The sequence below is a fragment of the Podarcis tiliguerta genome (genome assembly GCF_965153285.1).
Source record: "Podarcis tiliguerta genome assembly, chromosome: 14".
Lineage (NCBI taxonomy): Eukaryota > Metazoa > Chordata > Lepidosauria > Squamata > Lacertidae > Podarcis > Podarcis tiliguerta.
The window spans coordinates 39816096-39838181 of NC_139547.1; the positions used below are offsets into that span (position 1 = coordinate 39816096).

Sequence of the window (22086 nt, forward strand, 5' to 3'; positions counted from 1 at the left end):
TTATTCAACTTTTAGCTCTCTAGATAATACATTTATTATCCATCTACATTACGTATCAACGCAATCAAAAGTAAAGCAGCAACATTAACCAAAAAAGGGCTGGTACGTGGAACTTATTTCCCCTCCCTCCAAGTCTTTTCTCTACCTTCCCACCCTACATGGCTCCCTTCTAAATCATATTACAACATTGCTTTCCCTTCACGTAAAACACTGCACTCCTACCCAAACTAGGTAAAGTTGGTTTAGTTATCCTGTCTAAAATAAACACACAAAATTTGGGGGTGGGGATGGGTAGGACTTATGGGAAAGTGTGATGTTTTTGAAAGAAACCGGTTCCTGTCACTTAAGCTATCACTAAATCATTCTAAAATAGTTTTATATTTCACCATCTTGTTGCTAGTGCCCATAACTGCTAGATACAGGAACTGCCATCACAGACTTCCAATGACTAAATATAATTCATTTTGCAACTATAAGTTCTCACTTTTCTCAGGATTTGTGTGCTTCTAATGTCCAAACTGAAGGTATAATGCCAAATATGGTATTCATGAATGGGGAAAAAACTTACTGCAATGCTAACTAAGTTGGCATACCAAAATATTTCAACCCAAGGAGCAGTAATAGGTAATGTTGCTCCTTTCACCTCCTGAAGAAAGCCTGCTTCAGGGATTTCTCTTTTCACTAGCCTTAGTAATAGGCTTTGTTTCTTCTCCTAAGGCAGAGATCTTATGAGGTTGCTCTAATGAGTCCAAAAATGGTTTTTCATTTGTTTGGAAAAACAGAATGTCCTGACTAAGATTCACATGTCACAAGAGATCCAACATAGGCATGTTTAAGTGATAAGGGCCCTAGTGTCCTTATGCAGACAAGTTATCTGCACCATGTTACAGACTAGTATGGCAGTAAAAAATGAGCCACATCCCACCCCTAGCATTCAAAAATGTTACATGTGCGTGAAGAGAGAAATACGGCTTTTTATTGTTGTGAGCCAAATAGTAAGAGAGTGATGATAAAAATATTTGTGTTAGTTCTAGTTAGAAGACTTTCTGTCCCTTGCTGCCAATGCTGCCAACACAGTTATGGCCTTTCGGGCTTCACTATAGGCAATATATCACAAGAGCAACTTAAAAACTTTTGTCCTTTTGAGACACATTTACAAAAAATGTGTACTGAATTACAGTGTTTCAGAGAAAACTGAAAGGTTGGGAACTTATAATGAAAAGCAGCTACCATCTGTAAGGCAGTAATGTAAGCAGCAGATCTCATTTTGTCAAAAAAGATAATAATGAAACAATTTTTTTTCAAGATTTCTCAAGTCTATATTTTCAAACGTAAGATAACACTGTTCATCAATTTACAATTAAGACAGAAATTTGCCTGTTAAACGGAAATTTAAGATGCCTATCATTTTAACAGGTTACAAACTTTTACTTAAGAAATGTGTAGTAAAAACAAAATAGCATTAAGAAAACACAAATAACTCCAGAGACTTGTTGGCAAGACAGACGCATCACGTATTTTCAACATGATTTTATATAAGACCATATTTTTAAAAAACTACAGACATGTTTCACAACACCAAAACTAGAGCTATTTAAATAATAGAAGCAATGAAGTTGACTGTCTGTGCATCCTGACTTAAGTTTTTCATTCAGTTTCAGTGCAATTAAGTTGCATTGCAGAGCTACAACTACAACTGGGATTCAGAGTTTAGGAGCTTTGTTTATTCAAATCACCTGTCACCTACAACATCGTACGTTTAGCAATTTAATCTAGAGGGCATTTTGAAGTAAATCTAGACAGTCCAGCGGGTCCTTAAAATGCTCAAAAGGAATGGAAAATGTTACCCAGTTCACCACCACCAGTTGTTATTGATCAGTCTTATTACAGTATTGAAGTTGCTAGTCACACTTACTGTAAGAATAACTGTCCATGTTAGAAGACTATTAGTGTGTGACTGAGGGACCATACAGTTCCTGTTTAAACAGCACAAGAAGGGCCCTTATTAAAATCAAAAAGCGATGACTGAAATAAGCACTTCTATACTATTAAACACACAATAATTCATTGAATTGTTCCCAGAACACAATTATACTATAGAGTGAATTAGCAAGCAATGTTTCATTCGTTTTTCTTCTCCTTTTGCTTCAGGAGTTTGTTGACCTCCCTTTTTGCCATTCCAGCATATTTTGAAATTATTCCGTGCTTGTTTAACCCAGGAAACAACAAGAAGCAGCTCACTAGGGGAGAGTAAAGAAGAAGTTATCACCAACTATGTTCATTTGCAAATCCATCCCCCATACCGACTCATCTAATTTATGTTGCAGTCGCTTCATTATAGGCATCCCAACTACAAATATCTCCCCCATTCTCTATTGTGGAAAAACACAGCATTATTCTGCACCACTTACCAATAAGGTAGGTGAGGAAGAGGTTATGAACTTGCTGTCCTATCCAAGCAATCACAGCTAAGGAACAGAGCATTGTCATGAAGTACTAGAAGAGAAATAAGAATGGTAGTAGTCCTTAAAAGTAAGTTATGAAGGCATGATAGTTACCTCTCTAAGTACTTTCCCTGCTGCTATTAAAAGCAGCATTATTGATTTAGCATGGATTCTGAATGAGTGAACAAACAAACACACTTAGCAGTATATCTCATTCACTTCAGTGGAAATTTATTTCAAGCAAGTAGGTTTTAGGAGCTTAGCTTAGTTATTGGCTTGCTGGATGCATTATGACGATGTTATAAATTGAAGACAGGAATATATTTGCATACCACTATAATAACTGTCCTAGAGACTATGAAGCAAAAAACAACAACCAAAAAGTGCCTGAAACAAAAGTGGGGGAGGGGGAGAGTGTCAAATACTCAAATCAAGATACCATAAAAAGCTCTGATCAGATGGTGTGTGCACTTACATTTTAGGTAAGAAAAGGGGATTTTCATTTAAAAAACAAATATACATGCCAGTCACCAAAAGCATTTGTTTTTGTATATGTAAGGCAGAATGGATTTATAAAGCAACATCCAATTTGCAATAAGGATGAAACATTTTCAGAGAAGCACATATATTACCATTTTAGGCTTTTCCTCCTTAAATGTGAAAAGACGTTTCCACCAACCAACAATTCCGCGCCGTGTTTTTACCAGGTTGCTACAAATTTCATGGAACCGCTGCTGTTGTTCAGTAGTCCTTTAAAGAAATTATTTTGAACAAAACTCTTGATATTATGGTCTTGCCTCCACTTTAGAAACTGCACATGAGCAACCATTAACATCTCGACCTCCTGCCACCCAGTTCAAAATTTGATGCATTTTAATGTCCCGTTCATATATGTACAATATATATTTCTTTGATTCTCTACTATAACTATTCACTGTTAGGGTGATCAATAAGAAGATCGTATATATTTTAATGGACTAAAACTTGCATTAATTTGCAGTTGACATGTGTTCTGAATGACCAGATATTATGAAGAATTTACCATTAACTGCAAATCTGTGTCCTATTCAGCAAATCACCATTTCCAGCAAAGACGTTCTTCAGCTGTCTCAAAACTTTCAGTTAGATGGCAACATCTTTATATATATTTACACCCCAAGAATCCATGACAGCCAGTGGTTTAAAGGCTACAGCTCTGTTTTTAGTCTACTATCAATGTGCATGGTGCTGTAGAGAGTAACATAAGGGGGACGGGAACAGGAGGAAAAGATAGGTTCCTGCCTCAATGACCTTGCAGTCTAAACATAATTATACAAGCAAAGGTATCAAACAGAAAAAAGAGACAACCGAGCCTTTAATATACACAGATATTGTTGCTCTAGGTCAGGCATAGGCAAACTCGGCCCTCCAGATGTTTTGGGACTACAACTCTCATCATCCCTAGCTAAAAGGACCAGTGGTCAGGGATGATGGGAAGTGTAGTCCCAAAACATCTGGAGGGCCGAGTTTGCCTATGCCTGCTCTAGGTAGTAGAACAACACTAGTTATGTCAGAACACTAGGTAGAAGGATTTTTGTTCAGGACTGATGCACATAGTTAACACTGAATATATGTTGGTTCAATTCTATTCTTGCTAAATGTTATACTTAAGGGACTGTCAAACAACATACCATTTACTGGAGCCAAAAATTCTAGGAGCAAGAGCAGGTACAAGGTAGTCAGCCAAACAAAGCAGCATAACAAAGCAAGAAACACCTGAAAGAACAGATGGGTCCAAGTAGTAGATCATCCTGTTGGGGCAAGAAAAATGTTGTTATCTAGTGGCAAAATATTTAACAATGTGATTAAAGGAGGTGTGGAGAAGTAGCCTCCAAATTTTATTTTGAAGTACCTAACTCCCATCAGCCCCAGCCAACATAGCCAGTAGCTGAGAAATAATGCCTCAATTTAGTTTCTGCAATGGCATAATCACCAATGGGAGAGTAGGTTGGAAGGAGACAGAAAATGGAAGTTTGGAAGGAATAAAAAGTTGTTGCTCTTCCCTATCATTTCCAATTAATAGGCTAGGCCCTTCTATGAAATAAAATGACTAGGAATGCCCCCAAGTTTGAACATATATTTGGTTTTTTATAGCAGCACTGTTTTCCCAGCTGCATAAAACTTCCCATGTACTTTTTATACAGCAGAGCAGTACTGAAAACTTCAGGAAAGTAACTACTAGCTTAACTGTCTTTAGCATTATTATTTTTTGTAACATTCTCTCCAATAACTTACAGAAAGATGAAGGAAACTACAGCAATCATAGCAGGTGGAAACCATGGTTTTTCCCAACGAAGGATTTTGTCTGTCACCAGAATCACTTCACCCCATCCTTGCAACTGCTCTTCCAAGCTAGCTGTCTCTGCAGCCTGTGAATAAAAGCATTTTAACATATGTAATTGCCCCAGGCAGAAAAATGCTTACACAACGCATATGCTTCATTGGACATGTAGGCTATCTTATGTTAGACAATATAACAGCTTTATCCTTACTTTGCTTTACAGAATATAACTCAGTTTTTTATGTCTGCATCCTCTTAACTAGTCCTTTTAATTTGAAGCTTTATGTCTATCATGCAACAAAATATCTAGTTACTCCCAACTAGGAGAACAGTGACATATTCATAGGATATATTTCTACATACTGAAACTTCAATCCAGAGTTCCCATGAGCAGAACAGGATGCTCTGGCTAGAGCAAAAGGGTTGTGGATGCAATTTACACCAATTCTTCCTTCCTCCTGCAGCCAATGAAAAGCTGCTCTAGAGGTTTGGGGATTCCTTACCTTAAGGTCAGAGGAGAAAGGGGAAATTGGCAGAAATTGTCTTTCCCACATTCCTCAAGCGGGAACCTCTTCTAGAACCACAATGACAACTCTAGATCCAGTAATTAGGATTTTTCATAACAAAGAGCTATTCTACCTGCTATTTATTGCTATGGCACCATCTTGTGAAATCTTTGCTCCAGGACCTTATTTTGAGACTTGTTCTGATTCTAGCTTGGATATTAGGATAAAATTTATCTGGCTTATGGAGAACCCAAATCTTATGATCATGAACTTGAGCTGCATGAGAAAGTAACTCAATATAAACAAAATATTTAATTTCTTTTTTTTTTTGCAAGCAATATATATTTGAAATTAAACTGTTTTTACATTATTTATTATCCCAACAGTGTTAAATGCTATGCAAGGTTCTATGTGCAAAATTGGATTTACCAAAATTTTAATTAACTCTGAATAACTGTTACTTTGGACATCCTACCCAGTGTGTTTTGTACTGATTGCTGTCTCAGCCCAGGACCATAAACTGAAGACTTGTGAATAGTACGTAGGTGAAACTTTCATAATGAACCATGAAGGGGGGGAAAGACCTGCCACTGAGATCTACACACTGTATAAAATTCCTGCTAGTCTAGCATGTTTAATGCTTCATTATTTTGAATTCTAATTTCTGTTCTTCAATTTCTGTCCATTTCCTAACATGACCTTCTAGATCAGGAAGATATAGGGAGTTGTAGCCAATAAATTTTGTTTCTAAACATTTCTCTCTTCCCTTGAAGCTTAGATCTGTAAATATTCTATCACACACACACACACACACACACACACACACACACACACCCTTAACTCATGTCTTTGAAATGATTCAGTCACGAGACAAACTAAACTGTTTTTTTGCCTGGGTTAAAATCTCTCCTTGCCCATCAAGTTCACTCAGTTATATTGTGCCAACTATGCACACACAGCCTCAGTGGCTGCATAGGGCCATTATAAAATAGAGGGAAACTCATGTGCACTGTCTTCAACTCAAAAAGTAGGGTATACCAAGCATATGACATAGTGAGAAACGTAGCAGATAACACTGTGGATACAAGTGATCTGCATTTCAAACTCAAAGAAAAGGCACACACATCAACCATAATGCTCAATGCTGTGCATCTGACTTTCAACCACCTATCCCTGAAGCGCTGCAGCTCCTTTGACAGCCTAAACAAAGCACCCTGCTTATTTCTGCTCCTATTAGCATAAGCAGGCTGGCCAGGTGTGTCTCTAATACTACAAAGGAAGATGACATAGCAGAGTCCTACTGGAGAAACAGGAAAATGAAACCTGATCTTTTTCAAGATGGCTTGCCTAGAATTTTTTGTGTATTATTTGGTGGGAAGAAAAGCCTCCATCCCTACCCATTTGTAAGAAGGCTATTTTGCCTTTCAGCTCTGCAATTCTGATCCCATGTTCCTACAAAACACTATTGCTGCCCCTGCCAGCTTCTAAAACCTTGCGCATCAGCAAAACATAATGGGTTCTTCTCCTGGTTTTGGATCCTTCCACAGCTCTCAAAAGGCGAAATCTGAGGTGACATATTTACCTTGGAATAAACCCAATTTACTCAGGCCTTCATTCTGAGTAAACATGACTAGACCGTGGGGTGTTATTTAAGTTCCAGAAGGACAGTTTCATACAGCCAACACACAAACAACCTTGGGGCACCTTTAAGGCTTATGGTGGCAGAAGCTTCACAGGCTAAAACCCCATTAATCAAACGCACTAAATGTTATTATCCATCCGTATGTGTGTGTATATATAGACACACACACATATCTATTTACACACAGGTGAGTGTTAATACAAATATACACATACTGATAGGTAACAACGTGTGTGTGAAAGAAGACATTCATACACACACCATCAAACAACCACTTCATGCATCCGACGAAGCAGCCTTCAGTCCACAAAAGCTTCTGCCATCAAAAATCTGCGGGTCTTAGAATCGCAGAATTGTGGCGTCGGAAGGGGTCCGAGGGTCATCCAGCCCAACCCCCTGCATTGCAGTAAGCTAAGTCTTGAAAAGCGCCATAAGATTATTTGGTGTGCCTGTTATAGTTTCGAAGTTTCCTCACTTCGCCCCTTGCATCCCCCTCTACTCTACTCTATGAAGCAGTTCGCTGCCTCCACCCCTCAAAGGAAGAGCTACACAAATGGCGCAAACCTCCCACCCCCACACCCCACTTTAAAATAACGCAGAATAGGAATGGCGGGGCTGGGAGTGGGGGTGAAGAGGCCGCTATGGCAGCCTTGCAAGACGTGCATGGAGACAGAAGAGCCAGCCCCTCCCTCTTCCTGCGTAAAAACAAGCGCCCCTCCGCAGATGCTCCTCGCAGGATACAGCCCAAGGAAGCACCCCCGCTTCCTTCCTTCCCACTTCTTGAGGGAAGTGAGGGCCTCAACTCGCCCCCCCCGCCCACCCAATGTGCTTCGCATCAGCGCTCACCCACCAGCTGGTTGGTGCTCCTATTGTCGCCCTCCGCCATTTTGTGCGGCCCAGACAGCTGCTTTCCGCAGACTCCTTCTCTCCCACCCCTCGCAAACCGTCACGGGTTAAGCCCCGCCTCCTCCGCCTAGCCTTCCCGACCACGCCCCCCTGCCGAAGCGACACCTCCTTTCTGCTTCCCCGTCGGCCTCGCGAACAAAAACCCTTCGCCGCCTCGCCCTCCTTCCCCTTTTATGAGCTCGGCGGCCCCGCCCATCCCGCCTCCCCGACGCTTTCCATTGGATAAGGACCATCTCACTCCCCTAACCAGCACCCTCTCATCTGCCCCCCTGCCCGTTCGCCTTTGAATTTGGACCAATCAGCGCCCTCCTCCTTCTCGTCGTGACTTCGGGCGCGTGAGGGGGAGAAACGTCGCGTTGTTCCTTTGACGTCCCGCAGCAGAAACCGTTTAACGGGTTTTTGGAGGGGATTCCGGAGTGGGCTGGGGAAGGACTGCTTAGCGCCTTTCCAAGTAGAAACAAACTGGCCCCTTATGGGGGGATTGTGGGAGTTGTTCCCACAGGTTTTCCCAGCTGGATAATTGAGTCTTTGCCATGAGTGTCTATGCATTACTGATTACATTTCTTATTTTTCCTCAAAGGAGCTCAAGGTGGCCTATATGGGTTCTCCCTCTCCCTATTTACAACAACCCTGTGAGGTAGGTAGGCTAGGCGAAGAAGCAATGACTGGCCTGAGGTCACCCAGTGAGTTCCACAGCTGAGCAAGGGGTTTGGCAAGTAGCAGAGCCAGGGCCTGAGGTGTTGGTGCCGAGCAGGCCACCTGGAAGTACAGTGGTGCCTCGCAAGATGAAAAGAATCCGTTCTGCGAGTCTTTTCGTCTTGCGGTTTTTTCGTCTTGCGAAGCAAGCCCATTAGCGGATTAGCGCTATTGGCAGTTTAAGGGCTAAAACGGCTTTTTAAGGCTTAAGGGATTAGCGGATTACCTGCTAAAAGGCTATTAGCAGCTTAGCGCTTTAGAAAAAGGGGTTTTGGAGCGGAAAAACCCCCTCAAAAATTGCAAGACATTTTCGTCTTGCGAAGCAAGCCCATAGGGAAATTCGTCTTGCGAAGCGCCTCTGAAAACGGAAAACCCTTTCGTCTTGCGGGTTTTCCGTCTTGCGGGGCACCACTGTACCTGTATGAGTCAAACTAAAGGAAGTACCTTTGTGAATCAAACGAGGCTTGCAGTTTGGAAGTGACCGGAGGAGAGTTAGAAGGGATGTGGAAAGGGCTGGTAGTCTTTACCACTACAGGCGAGAGAGAAGGAAGTGATGGAGCGAGATCCAGGTGACAGCTGGGAGGGAAGGGTCCCACAAATGAAAGGTGTAGCAACCATCCAGTGCTTGCAGTTGTGGTGAGCCTCTAGAATGCCTTTCCAGAATATTCTCTTTCTCTCACACACATATTTTATATACTACCATTTCTTTCTGTGTTGAATATTAGTTTGATCCTAAACCTATGCTTTCCCCACTTCTGTAACCTACCATATGTTGGTAAACTGAATTGCCATAATTTAAAAAAGAAAAGAAAAAAAGACCAGGAATAATATAGTACATTCAACTTGTTTGATTCAAAAGCCCTACATTTTCTGGATAAAAGGGGCAAGCTTGAACAACAGCAGGAGACAGACTGCAACGTCTAGGTGCATTTATCTGGGAGTCCAACTAATGCAAAAACCTGCATCCTAACAAAGGTGATTTTAAACTCATTTCTCCCCCAACAGCTTCCAACACTCCTCTGAATAACTCACTGAAGTTTCAAATATAGTGAAGGCTGAAGATGAAAAGGGGCAGGTTCTGATGTTCCCATTTGGAGGGCGGGAGCAGCAGAGAGGAGCAAATCTTGCGTGGTTAGGAATTCCTAAGTCCAATGAATCAATGTGAACTATCACAATAACGTCCAATTAGATTCTGCAGGATGTTGCAGTTGTTAATTCTCCGTGCATCCCCTTGAAGAGCTCATGCTCGAAATGCATCAAATCTATTCCTTGTGCTGATTCCCCTCTGTAAAAGAGGTGGTAACCTTTTCCACAATTGCAGGGGTTACACATGCTTGGTACCGTGATCACTGCTAACTGCAAGTTAGAGATCTAGAACTTTGAATGTTACTGCAGTAAAGAAAAGAATGCCACACAGGGAATGAAGAATACAAATAGATTTTTGAGCTTTATTACATTATGCAGTAAAGACCCCCGTCTCCATACACATTTCTGGATAGTGTGGTATAATAATACATGAATCACAAGCGCAGCAGCCTGCCTTGACCCCTGGTTCCCAAAGGAAAGAAAAACATGTTACCATCTTATCCCAATCGTAATTGGATACAGACTGCTCATTAAGGATGTTTCGTACAAGGAAAATAAAGGTACACTCACCAAATGCTTGGATTTTGCCTTAACTGAATTTTACTGAAAAGCAAACCTCTCACTCTTGCAATGCTAAGAGCGAAGTTCCAGAGTACTGAGTTGGAATGCATTTACTCACAAGCATTAGTAAATATGTAGGCAGTGCACATGACATGTCTAGGGCAGGTAATTAAAAGGTGAGATAGCTAGCGCCTATGTGGAAGACTGATACCAGTATCAAGTCACTTCTGTATCAGATATTCTGAGGAAGTCAAAACAATTTTTCCACATTATAAAAACGCTGGAATAATTAGCTTCTTCTTGTGCTGGACCTTAATATATATTTGATAGCAACTCTTCAAAACAAAGGCCAAAGCTCAAACTCCGATAAATAGGCTGCATCAATTAAAAAAATTAACTGTTGGAAAGGTTTTTAAAATCCTTAAGAGATTAAAGAGGAAGTGATGGGAACATTTGATTTGTCCTCATTTAACAGCTTTCAAAGCAAATTAAATAAGTTCACATAGTCCCACAAGTTCAATTTGGAAGTTTAGATTCAAGTGGTGCCTATCAAAACATGACACCGATTAGTGATAACTGAGTTAAGAAGCAGCCTGTTCTTTCCTAAAGCAAAGTTAAAACAAGTTCCTAAGGTAATGATTTTAGTGAGCAGGCAAGTAAAACACTGAGGACATATGGAAACAGACTGATTTAAAGTGCCATTTTAATAGCAACTTTTGTCACACCCATAGTTCAAAAGTGCAAGGTAGGTTTAGGAAAACTTGCTGAGAAATTCACAACTGAACACCACCTATTGGAAGTCATATGGAAATGTAACTTCACACAAATCTTTGTACAATTTCGCTTGAACAAAAAGAGATAGTCCACTTTAGCTTTGTATTTATGTCTATCTTTAAATTCCCAGATTGAACTGAAACACTATACATTTACAAGTGTAAATCAAAATTTGAAATGAATCAAACAGCATAAAACTACCTCCACTAGAACTTGACTTTATTGATTTTCTGTCATCAACAATGTAAAAGAGTCTACTTAGATATTCTAATCATTTTTAAGGTAAAGATTACATTGGAGTACCTACATTTACAAAAGAAACTACAGCAAAATCACAGTAGAATGTGTTTTGGAGGAAAAGGTTTGAACTACAAAAAGGAGTGTACACTGCAAGCAGAGGGAGGTGCACATGAAAACCAAATGCCTGTTAGATTCATTACTTTGAAATGCACAGTGAATTTGGGGAAACTGTACATGATAGAATCACAAAAAATCACTTTAAAAGAACCAAAACTCCAACCATTTGCGTTTGATCAGCCAACACAAAAGATTTGCTTAAATGTTCAGCGTTCCCTGTGCTTTTGGAAAATTTGGTTTGCAAAAAACAAAGAAGAAATGATTAATTTGACTGAACGGTGAAATTACAAGGATTGAAATAAAAACATATTAGAAATACATCTAAAGAACAAGAATAAACCAGAAGTGGGAAAGAACTTAAAAAAAAAAAAAGACACAAAGGCTCTCTCTTCTCAAAGAGGTTCTTCCAACACAGCTGACATGCAGCTCTTTGCATTTTCAGTCCATTTCTGAAGTTCATTCTCATGTAGCATTTATTTATTCATTTTTTGCACAAACTGGTCAACTCAACCAGCACTGTTGCCAAGCAACAAGAGCGACTCAAGAAACTCAATCTCTCAAATCTTCCTTTGCTGCGATTTCTTCACGGCCCCCTTTTTTCGGTTTCGGTTTCTCCTGGATTGTTCACAGGGTCAGGTGGAACTGGGTTCCAAATCACTCTGCGGTATGTAGCATTCCCAATTTCCTTTCTGCAGCTATGTTTCCCCCCGACACGATTGCAGTTCTTCTGTAGCAGAAAGACAGCCGTGTTGTTCAGGCGGTGAGCTTTCACCCTTGACCCTGGGGGTTCCAGGCCATTGTGTTTAGCGTATCCCTGAGTGCAGCTACTCTGCAGGACTCACTTCCCAGTGCACCGAGATTGCCTAGGTTTCCTCACATTAAGCCCCAGAAAGGCATCACCACCGACTGTGGTGCTGCTATGGATGCCTGAGGCCGAGTTGATTCTGCTGGATGTCTGACCTCGCTGAACCAGACTGACCTGCTATCTTCCTGTTCATACCCAGGCTGTCCAACCTTCATACAGCTGAGCCAAGTTATCTAGATTAGTTGCTTCCTTAATCACATAGTCAACCTAAGAAATTGCAATGTAAAATAAGTTAGGGATTTGGATTTTGTACATTCAGAGAACTTCAAGACCACCTTTATTAGCATGTTCAGCAGCAAGTTTGTTCACCATTAGTTATCAAAAGTTTACGTTAGAGTTTTAGGAAGACCACGGTTTACTCCTTTTAACATTTATAGTCCATGTACACAGCAGACACTACTAAAAACTGTAAGTGGCCAGGTTCAGTGGGTAGAACATATAACCCTTAATCTCAGGGTTGTGAGTTCAAGCCCCACATTGGGTAAAAGATTTTTGCACTGCAGGGAATTTGGACTAGATGACCCTTGGGGTCCCTTCCAATTGTACGATTATATTATTGTGCATGTGCAAAGAAATAAGATTTAAGGCTGCCATTATTGTGCCTGAACTCGGCAAGTGGTAGTTTGTTAAAACCATACGTTTTTGTTTAACAAGCCAGAATATCCAACCTGGATCCCAGCTTGATATCCTGCCTTGTTAGACTGATTTAAACAAAACACACATACCTTGTTTGGATACAACCAGCTATGCTTAAAATATGTAACAACCAACCATTTTTACATGTCTAAAACAAGCCAGCAAGTCTCCATAGGTTATGAAAAATTCCCATTATTTTTTGCAAGCCAAAAGACAGTTTAGCAATGAAATGTTTAATGTATTGCCAGCCATGACATGACTTGCATATGGTTGTCTTCAAATGGCATGGGCTAAGCAGAAAGGAAGCAAGAGGGCACACTAGTCTGCCAGGTAATTTAAGGTATGTAGGAGTGAAGTTTCAAGGGAAAATGATGCTTATACGAATAAACTTTTCCCACTGAACATCCAGGAACATATCAGAGCACATTTAAAAATATTCTCATTCTCTCTCACACACACCCACACACACACTCCATAAACTTAAATGTTAAAATCATCTGAAGGGAAGGGAACAAGTTTTGCTCCTCAAATTACCTGTTCAGCAACGGACATTCTCCTGTTGGGATCCAAGTCCCGGCCCTCTAACTTGGCTTTGACACGTTTCCACACACTTACTGCATATGAATTCCGCTCTTGCACAGCTTCAAAAACAAAAACAAAAACACCAAGTCCATGCAAATCTTAATGTGTTGCTCATTACAAAGCCTATCTTTCTACATAAATTTAATATTGCTACTTACCTTTTCCTGTTTTGGGGTCCCTGATGGCTTTTTTAGGACTAGAAACAACACTCTTTCCAGCGCCTGTAATTACCCCCGGTGGAGTATCTGCTGATGGTGCAAGGGTTTTCTGAATTAACTTTCTTGTATTCTGCGACATGACCTCTGGCTGAGTTTTCTGCCCCGTATTGCTGCGGACCGCTGTCAACAAATGAAAATGAAATATTTAAAATGCTATAAAAAGGAACCAAGTAAGTTTTATTCATAATCAAAAAGAAAAATGTTTTGTTTTACAACAAAACCAAACATGCCTACAAAACATATAATGCCTGCCCACACAGTGATTGGGTGCACAGGCAAAGTTAAGCCAAAGATTGGCTTAATAAGATTTGCATGACCTAGGTGTGGGTCCATGGAGCTCCTTTATGCAGTAAACCTGCAACTTATGCACATTTAACTTGCGCATATTCACCCTTACATGCAGAGCAAAAAAATTAAAAGGGGACAGGGCTCTGGGGGAAATGATTTTGGCAACACTGCCCACCACTGAGCCCAATGGGTTTTGACTATATGCAATTTTGGCTTTCGGTGAGTTGCAAGCTTACTGTAGTAGTTTATCTGCTCCCTTTACATGAATGGCAGAACAAGTCAGATTTCAGCACCAAAAGCTATGATTTATGGCTTCAAAATAAAGTCAATATATGATGTCATGGTTTGATTTCATTTCCAACAATTGTAGACCACTTTTCCATTGTGTGGTCAAAATGTTGTTGCCAACACAAAAAATAAAACACAGTATGTAAAGCAATAAAACACAATTAAAATTATCTTAGATTCAACAACAACAGTATAGCACAAAACAAAACTGCAATCCACAGCAGGCTTTACCAAGTCCACCAGAAGTCTGGATTAACAAGTTGTTGTAAGCAGGTGACAGAAGCTGAAAAACATGGTCATCTGTGCTTCTAGTGGAGGGGAACCATCGGCCTGCAAGCCAAATTAAGCCCACCAAGCCTCAGAGGCTGGCTCACCAGGCTGTTTTGGCCTAACCACACCCCTCCTTCCTGAGCCTGATGTCACATGACCATGCAAAACGGGGGCCAGGCTAAGGGAAGGGACAAAGCTCAATGGCTGAATAGATACAAAAGGTTAAAGGTTCCATCCCTAGTATCTCCAGGTAGGAATAGGAAAGACCCCATATCCAGAAGTCCTGGAGAGCCACGGCCAGCCACCGATTGGGGGCAAAATGGAACTGCACAGGGCCCTGAATCTCAACTACCTCGAGGCTGAAAAGAAGTCACCCAATGCTACTCTTTGGACACTGCCTGCAGCTATGAGCAGAACCACTGTATCACCATGGCCCCAATCCACCAAACAATTCCAAGAGGATACAATAATTGATGGTATCAAAAGCCAGAGATTAAAAAGAACCAACAAGGTTGGACCTGCCCTGTCTGTCTTCCATCAACCAAAGCAGTCTAATGCTGAAGCCTGACTGAAATGGATCAAGATAATTCAAATAGGTTTTTTAAAAAATAAAAAAGCCTTTCAACAGGTTAAGCAAGCTGCATGAAGAATTCAGTTTTTACGTTTCCATTCCTTGCTGAAATGAGAGTATGTATGTCACTCGTATGTACTGTAGTTCTTAACAACCTAAGCTGCAGTGGAACCTACTTCGCTAACAAGGTTGGGATACCAGGTTTCCCCCTATATGCAAGATGTGTCATTTCAGAGATGCTCAGCAAACCAAATGTTTATGGAGAGCCCTCTCTTTCTTGACAAGTATCCATATGGTACCTGAATATGGATGGAAGTCCTGTAAACAGAGTTTTAGAATCTGCTTCAGCATCTTTGCATTGGGCTTGACATGGGTATCAATTTATCTACCTTACCAATAAAATTCACTTCTTGGTTAGATGCCTTAAGCTAGTAAAATTCTGCAAGAGCCTTATATGGAAAACATATTAATAGTGTAAATATTACTTCTGCTCATGGGTGGGTAGTTCCTAGTAGACTTGGAAGGTCTTCAAGTAGCAAGTAGGAGGCAGTCATTAAGTCATTTCCCCAAGGAGTCCCTATCTCAGAATGATGAACATGCTAACGGAAATGAGTAGTACTCTTTGGTAAGCAGAGTTTAGTCAGGTTCTCTGGTAAGTCTGCATGAAGACAGGTGGTTTAACTCCTTGACATTTGTCTTCTTGAAGATAATGAAGAAATTTAGCAAGTAGACTGCTCTACTACATCTAGAAGAACGATGACAACATCTACATTCAAGCTCAGTGGCAGGGAAATTAGATTCAATGTATTCCATATTTTACCTGCAGCAAATGTTGGTTGACATGTAGCAACAGATGTTGGACTTGAGCATTCATTTGGCGTATCCGTGATTAAGGGAGATGCAAAACTCACTAGATTATTGTAGACACTAGGAAAAATAAGGAAAATGATCAATATTAATCTTGACACATGACCTATCAGGAAATCAAAAAACAGAAAGCCTGTGTAAGATTGTTAGATAATTCAAAAGTATTTTGGCACAGTTTGAGAAAGTTTAGATGTTTAGACTCTGTAGATGATGCATTACAATATTAGGGGATCCTGTCAGTTTTTGTGAGGCTAAAAAAAATAATTAGTAGGTTTTCGAGAATAAGAAAATACATAAGCTGAGGAAGTTATGTGTTGAATAAAGTATGCTAATACAATTGTATCACACTATTATACTTTCCTCAGTCAGCAAACAAACATACTCAGAACCACATAACAAATAAACAAACTGACTGAAACATAACTAAATCCCTCCCTCCTAACAATAGACCCTTTGATTCCAAGTGTCATAAGAATGTCATTTCTGTGCTTCTAATAACTACAGTGGTGCCCCGCAAGACGAATGCCTTACAAGACGGAAAACCCGCAAGACGAAAGGGTTTTCCGTTTGCAGAGGCGCTTCGCAAGACGAATTTCCCTATGGGCTTGCTTCGCAAGACGACGAAAAAATTTGAATTTTTTTTTTCGCTCCAAAACCCCTTATTTTGAATCGCTAAGCTGCTAAAAGCATTTCAGCAGCAAAACCGCTAATCTCCCAAGCGTTAAAAAGCCGTTTTTAGCCCTTAAAATGTCAATAGCACTAATAGCGCTACTCCGTCAATGGGCTTGCTTCGCAAGACAAAAAAACCGCAAGATGAAAAGACCTGCGGAACGGATTATTTTCGTCTTGCGAGGCACCACTGTATAATCTATCCATTATATCAGGCATAGGCAAACTCGGCCCTCCAAATGTTTTGGGACTACAACTCCCACCATCCCTGACCACTGGTCCTGTTAGCTAGGGATGACTGGAATTGTAGACCCAAAACATCTGGAGGGCTGAGTTTGCCTATGCCTGCATTATATTATTTGTTTTTAGCCAAATACACAAATTTACAAGAATTCAGAGAATGTCTGCTTACCTTTGACTCTGGGTTCTCAGTTCTTTCAGGGTGGGAGTAATTTCTTGCAGCATTTCAGTATGTTCTTGACTGCGAACCTGACCCATGGCCTGAACTAATGTAAACAGAACTGTCTGAATATTGTCTTGCCATAACTTATATTCACCCAAGAACTGTCTAACACTATTCTCATAGGGAACATCTTCACCATCTGCCAGCGCTGCTTCTTCATCCTGTAATAAAGTAATATTTATTATGACTTATTGGAAACAGAAGCTTGGAAAAATGATAGTTTTTATCCACTATCCACCTCCCCATAACTTCAGAAAGTATTCCATGAACATCAAAATGTTTTCTGTTCTATTCCCCCACCAATGAATAATTGGGCATTACCTTTGCCATGGCTTTCAGCAAGTGCTTGACATCCCCAAGTTGCCTGTTGTGTCCAGTGAGCACAGTTTTAATACTATCAACCAGATTCTGAATGGTTTCGCACACAGTTTCTATTTGTTGCTCTCTCTCTATTTGCACGGTCCTCTGGGTAGACGTGTCCTGCGTCAGTTGCTTATGAGCCAAAAGAAGCCATTCTGTGCTACCAATAGGATGGTCGAGATTGGTGCCCTGTAACAAAACAAGTTTCCAAATGCCAGTCAAGCTACTGAAACTCATCTCCAAGCAAGGCCAGATCAGTTCCCCATTGAGCTATGAAACTTAGAGGCTTTGAGCAAATTACTATTTGCCAGTCTAAACTCTCAGTGTTCTTCTGAAGCTAAGAAAGATAGTTTAGTGCATAGTACCCTGAGCCTCTTTGCTTAATGAGGCAAATAAAATCAATACATGTATTAAAGTCAGATTGCAAGACATTGCTGCCAACTCCCACCTCAATTATAATCTTAAACGAGCACAGGCATTTTGAGGTGTGTGTTGTTACTATAATTTGTAATGGCTCAGTTCAGACTTCAAAGCAAAGAGTGACTAAAATAATGCCATGATTTATCATGAAGGCTGAATTGATACATTGTCTGGCAAGTCAGCACCAGAAACTATTTACAAATCAAGGTGTGCAACAAGTTTAGCACGGTATCTGTACTGACAAGCTATAGTAACAGTATTTGCTTCACTCCCAGAGATCACTGTGCCTAGAGATGGGAGTGATGAGCAGACAGAAAACGAACACCACTGAGCAGTAAACAACCACTGTTTGCCTGTAAACTTGCAAGCTCAAGACCATGATCTGGATTCTACACACAACATGGTTTGGCAGCATGATTAAACAACACAACATGGTTTGGCATGTCGGAGTTGAGACAGATGATCCTGTTAACACACATTAGTCCAACCATTTTTTTCATACTCATGTACTCCCTCCTTACTTTCCTCATTCAGGCAATTTGATGGTTGTTGTTGTTTTTTGCAACAAAACTACGTTTTGTGAGAAGTCAGAATTTTCCAGTTCTCATTTGGAAGGAAGCTATGGCTTTCATAAACCACAGTTTGCCTGAACTAGGAAATGAGAGGGAGAATAAGAACCCTCAAGGAGAAGGGGGAGAGTGACCTCAGTGCACAGTTCTTGCAGCCTAACATGATTTGGTATTATATGTAAAAGAAGCCAATGCACCTTTTCCCTGCCCACTGCACCCAACCCTTTGTGTGTGCGCGCCTTATACTCACCACTCTGTGAAGTAAACGAAGCTCCAGTTCAGAAACTGAGCTGTTAAACTGTGAAGCAAAGGAACACATTTGCTGGCAACGTTTGACAAGTTCAAACAAGGCAGTGTCTAGGTTTAAGGCTTCCGCTGTTCTGGTACGCAAGCTTTCAAAATGAATGATGTTGCTACAGAGGAAAGTAACCTGAAAGACAAGGCACAAAGAGAAAAGGCTCATAACATTCACACATAGCTTAAGCTTCTAGATTTTATTTTCAAAAACTGCACTGAAAGGCTGCCAGAGAGGAAACTGAATACTTTATTTAAAACATATATATTCTAGTGCTTTTCTGCAGTCACACCCAATTTTATATATATATGCATATACACACACACACCCTGAATTACAATTTTGTTGAATCGTTCAAAATTTAGCCCACCAGCACCAACAAAACATTTTGAGGTCTGAGACTTGATTTCATCTTTGAAGTAGCAATTTAAAATCTAGGTTTTAAGCTGTCTTGTATAATTTTTATATTATTACAATGGGCTGAGAAATTACGGGACCAAAGATTAAACAAGGCCTAAACTGAAATGATCAAGAATCACGAAGGAGTTATGATATATATTATACTATCAAGAGATGTAGTTACACCACAAATTAAGGTCAAAGCCAAATAACTAAGATAATGATGTCAAATGTGATTAAAATGCAACTCAATTCAAAGTATCACAAAGAAAGAAATGTGACAATATGTACTGCTAGATAGTTACGACACACACAAATAACTAAATCCCAAACAGCCCTTTGTATTTTGGACCTCATTAGTATTCACTCCAAAATAGCTCCCTACATATGGCAAATGCTTTTCTCCTTAAGCCTGATCCCATCTGATAAAAGTTTTTTGCTCTCTTATACACAGTTTGTTAGTGAAAATAAACTCAAACACATCACATCATGCTATTTGTAGTACCTGGCTGGCTCTCTGACTTTCCTTAAGGACAAGATTTCTTCTTTCAGATATTGTGGCATCAAAATCTTGAAGAACTGGTGCTAATGCTGGATTAGCGCCTCCTGCCCACTTCAAACGCTGCTCAATACTTGCTTCAAGTGCTGCCAGCTTTTCCTGAGATTGTTGATAGAATGAAAATCAAAAGCATTAAATCTTACAATTTTTGCTTATACCTGGGGCCTGAACAGATGCAATTACTTAACTACTATTATAACAAGGGCAAGGAATCCAACATATTCAGTTCTGGCAACCAGCAGGGCAAACTAGGACGGTATATTTCCCAACCAACAAAATCTTTTCAAAATGTGCCTGTATGCAATATCAGTATCCATGTATTGAAGAGAGAAGGGTTGTGACATACACACATTTCCACATACCCAGCCACTAGCTGACTGGATGACACTGCAACCTGGGACAACAAAATATACAAAATTCTGGAGACTCTCCAAAAGCGGTACATAAGATACTGATTTGATAAGAGTCAACCTAAGACACTCGTGCACTGCACCCTTGCCACAGGTCACTAGATTCAACTGTCAAATCTAGAATACACACTGCAGGATGACATTGGCTCAGATTCTTATGACCAGCTTCCAAAGTGATCAAATTGTGGAGGGCTATCAAAAATTACATCAACAGTCACTACAGATTTTCAGCTTAATCTAAGAGTTTAAAGAGTTCAATCTTGTAAAAACTGTTATTAAAGATTTGACTTTAATTCAAAACCCTGAACATGCCCCACAGTAAAGTAGGATTGAACACTGTTATAACTGGGGAAATTTGTATGACTTGAAAACAAGGCACTTCAAACATCCATTACCATTCTTGCAGTTTCAGTATATTTATTGTAACAATGGAGCTGGAAGACCAATATTCCCAAATACTGATGAAAGACCTTTTCCTCAACAGTCCTCCACTGCTTCCCCCATGGAGCAGTGAAGAAACTTACCTGAACTGCTGCAATTGAAGCTTCAATCTGGCCAAGAGTATGAAGTTTCTTTTTCATACTGGCTAAGATTGCGGACCGAGGTGGAGGAGAGACTGTCATGGCTTGTGGGCGATTGATGAGGAGATCTTCATGCTGCCACTTTGGAAAGGCAAGAGAAAAAGATGTTTCTATTCAACGTTATGATAATGCTATATAAATGGTAAGACTGAGAAGTTCAGTGAGATACGGCCCCAAGAGCCTAATCAAGATGCCTAAGTCAATAACCATGAACATTTACAAAGCAATAAGCAACAAACATAACCAACATAAAAAGTGTTTATGTTCACACTGTCTGTAAATGTGAAGTGATGGCTCTTTTGAAAAATTGCAGCTATCCTGCTTCTAAAATCCTTAAGTGCACCAAAAGTTCTGATTATCATTCCCCTTTGCTTTGCTTTTTTTAAAAGGAAAGTTGTCAGAATTCTGACTCTGCTTTGCAGAAAATCCAAATTGTACATTGATCTGCTGAGAGAAATATAATGATGCCATTTAATAATTTTGCTCCACACCTGCATGAAAATTCAGCTGTAACCAACAGCTACAACAGTAGCTATAAACTTCATGACTAACAAAGATAGAGGGTTTCTGCCTAGAAAAATTCAAAGTGCCCTCAGAACCAGAGAACAGGATCTGCTTCAAAGTATTGTCAAGAGGCCCGCAGGAAATCCACCCTGCAGGTTTTCAATAAGAGAGAGGTTTCAAGGGGCAAATGGACAAAGTTGGTGAAATAAGGACTCTCAAATCCTCATGCAGCCATGAAGTTCACCTCACATGACGAAGAGGGCTGCTCCACAGATCAATAACGTGGAAAACAGTATGAAGCTACTTCTAAATGTACGATACTGTTTAAAATCTGAAGAGGTAACTTCTCTCCACAACTTAGGTATGGCGCCAAAGACAATTAGTTTATTATGCAACTTTCCACATCTGTAGCAAATATTCTGAAATGAAATACAAGTTTGAAGACTTACCTGGAACATAGCAATGTGTAGTTGCACTCTCTGAAGGCTAGTCTTACAAGAAGAAATACTGGTTTCAAGTCTCCGCACCAGATCGTGCTTCTTCCATGCGGTGTCGTATGAACTGGCCAGCACTGTTGCTCTGTTCATAACCAACTGTGAATATTTTCCAATTTGGATATTGTGTTCTACAGCTTTCTTACACAAGTCATCCACTGAGACTTTGCTTTCAGCCCCAAAATCCTTTGCTTCTACTTGAGCAATTATATCTACACCCAGAGCACTAATAAAACTGCACAATGTAAGTCCCAAGGCTTGATTGGGAAGGCCGATTAAAAGCTGCCGGACAAAGTCAGCTGTGAAGGCTTTGATTGGTTTGGCCATTTGGTCTTCACTAAAGCAAGAATTCCGATACAAGGTTTTCACGTTTACCATTGGCACTGGTCCATTCATAGAGCTTTGATCTTCAATTGAACTTACACCTTACAAAAAAAGAAACAAAAAGAAACAGCCATTGAACAAATACCTACCAACCAGCAATCT

General features: G+C 40.2%; 2 protein-coding genes and 1 long non-coding RNA gene across 3 annotated transcripts in view; 1 reads left to right on the top strand and 2 right to left on the bottom strand.

The window, feature by feature from the left end:
* Nucleotides 1–1515: 1515 nt before the first annotated feature.
* On the bottom strand, nucleotides 1516–7961 carry ARL6IP1 (ARL6 interacting reticulophagy regulator 1). The gene is made up of 6 exons (XM_083413808.1): nucleotides 7763–7961; nucleotides 4719–4852; nucleotides 4115–4234; nucleotides 3077–3194; nucleotides 2412–2496; nucleotides 1516–2240 (listed from the first exon to the last, which is right to left on the bottom strand). Exons 1-6 carry the CDS (start codon nucleotides 7796–7798, stop codon nucleotides 2122–2124), a joined length of 612 nt encoding a protein of 203 aa, XP_083269934.1. The 5' UTR covers nucleotides 7799–7961; the 3' UTR covers nucleotides 1516–2121.
* LOC310664590 lies at nucleotides 3201–4151 on the top strand. Its single transcript, XR_014504982.1, has 2 exons — nucleotides 3201–3857; nucleotides 3951–4151. It is a non-coding gene; the product is annotated as an uncharacterized lncRNA (long non-coding RNA).
* Nucleotides 7962–9935: 1974 nt separating the features above from the next.
* The window catches only part of SMG1 (SMG1 nonsense mediated mRNA decay associated PI3K related kinase), a 72959-nt gene continuing 60808 nt past the window's right edge, over nucleotides 9936–22086 (bottom strand). Inside the window, exons 53-62 of the mRNA XM_083413273.1 lie at nucleotides 21556–22025; nucleotides 20546–20683; nucleotides 19558–19710; nucleotides 18609–18788; nucleotides 17331–17558; nucleotides 16959–17170; nucleotides 15831–15937; nucleotides 13534–13713; nucleotides 13328–13434; nucleotides 9936–12364 (exon numbers count right to left, since the gene is read on the bottom strand). Coding sequence (XP_083269399.1) covers nucleotides 12287–12364; nucleotides 13328–13434; nucleotides 13534–13713; nucleotides 15831–15937; nucleotides 16959–17170; nucleotides 17331–17558; nucleotides 18609–18788; nucleotides 19558–19710; nucleotides 20546–20683; nucleotides 21556–22025 — 1853 coding nt within the window. The 3' untranslated portion in view covers nucleotides 9936–12286. The remainder of the gene's footprint in view (nucleotides 12365–13327; nucleotides 13435–13533; nucleotides 13714–15830; nucleotides 15938–16958; nucleotides 17171–17330; nucleotides 17559–18608; nucleotides 18789–19557; nucleotides 19711–20545; nucleotides 20684–21555; nucleotides 22026–22086) is intronic.

Excerpts from the sequence above, each read along its gene's own strand:
- ARL6IP1 (XM_083413808.1), bottom strand. The coding sequence starts at position 7,798 with ATGGCGGAGGGCGACAATAGGAGCACCAACCAGCTG. Across the intron at positions 2,497-3,076 it reads AGGAGGAAAAGCCTAAAATG|TACTTCATGACAATGCTCTG; the intron begins GTAATATATGTG and ends TTTCTCTTCTAG. Across the intron at positions 2,241-2,411 it reads CTTCCTCACCTACCTTATTG|TGAGCTGCTTCTTGTTGTTT; the intron begins GTAAGTGGTGCA and ends ACTCTCCCCTAG.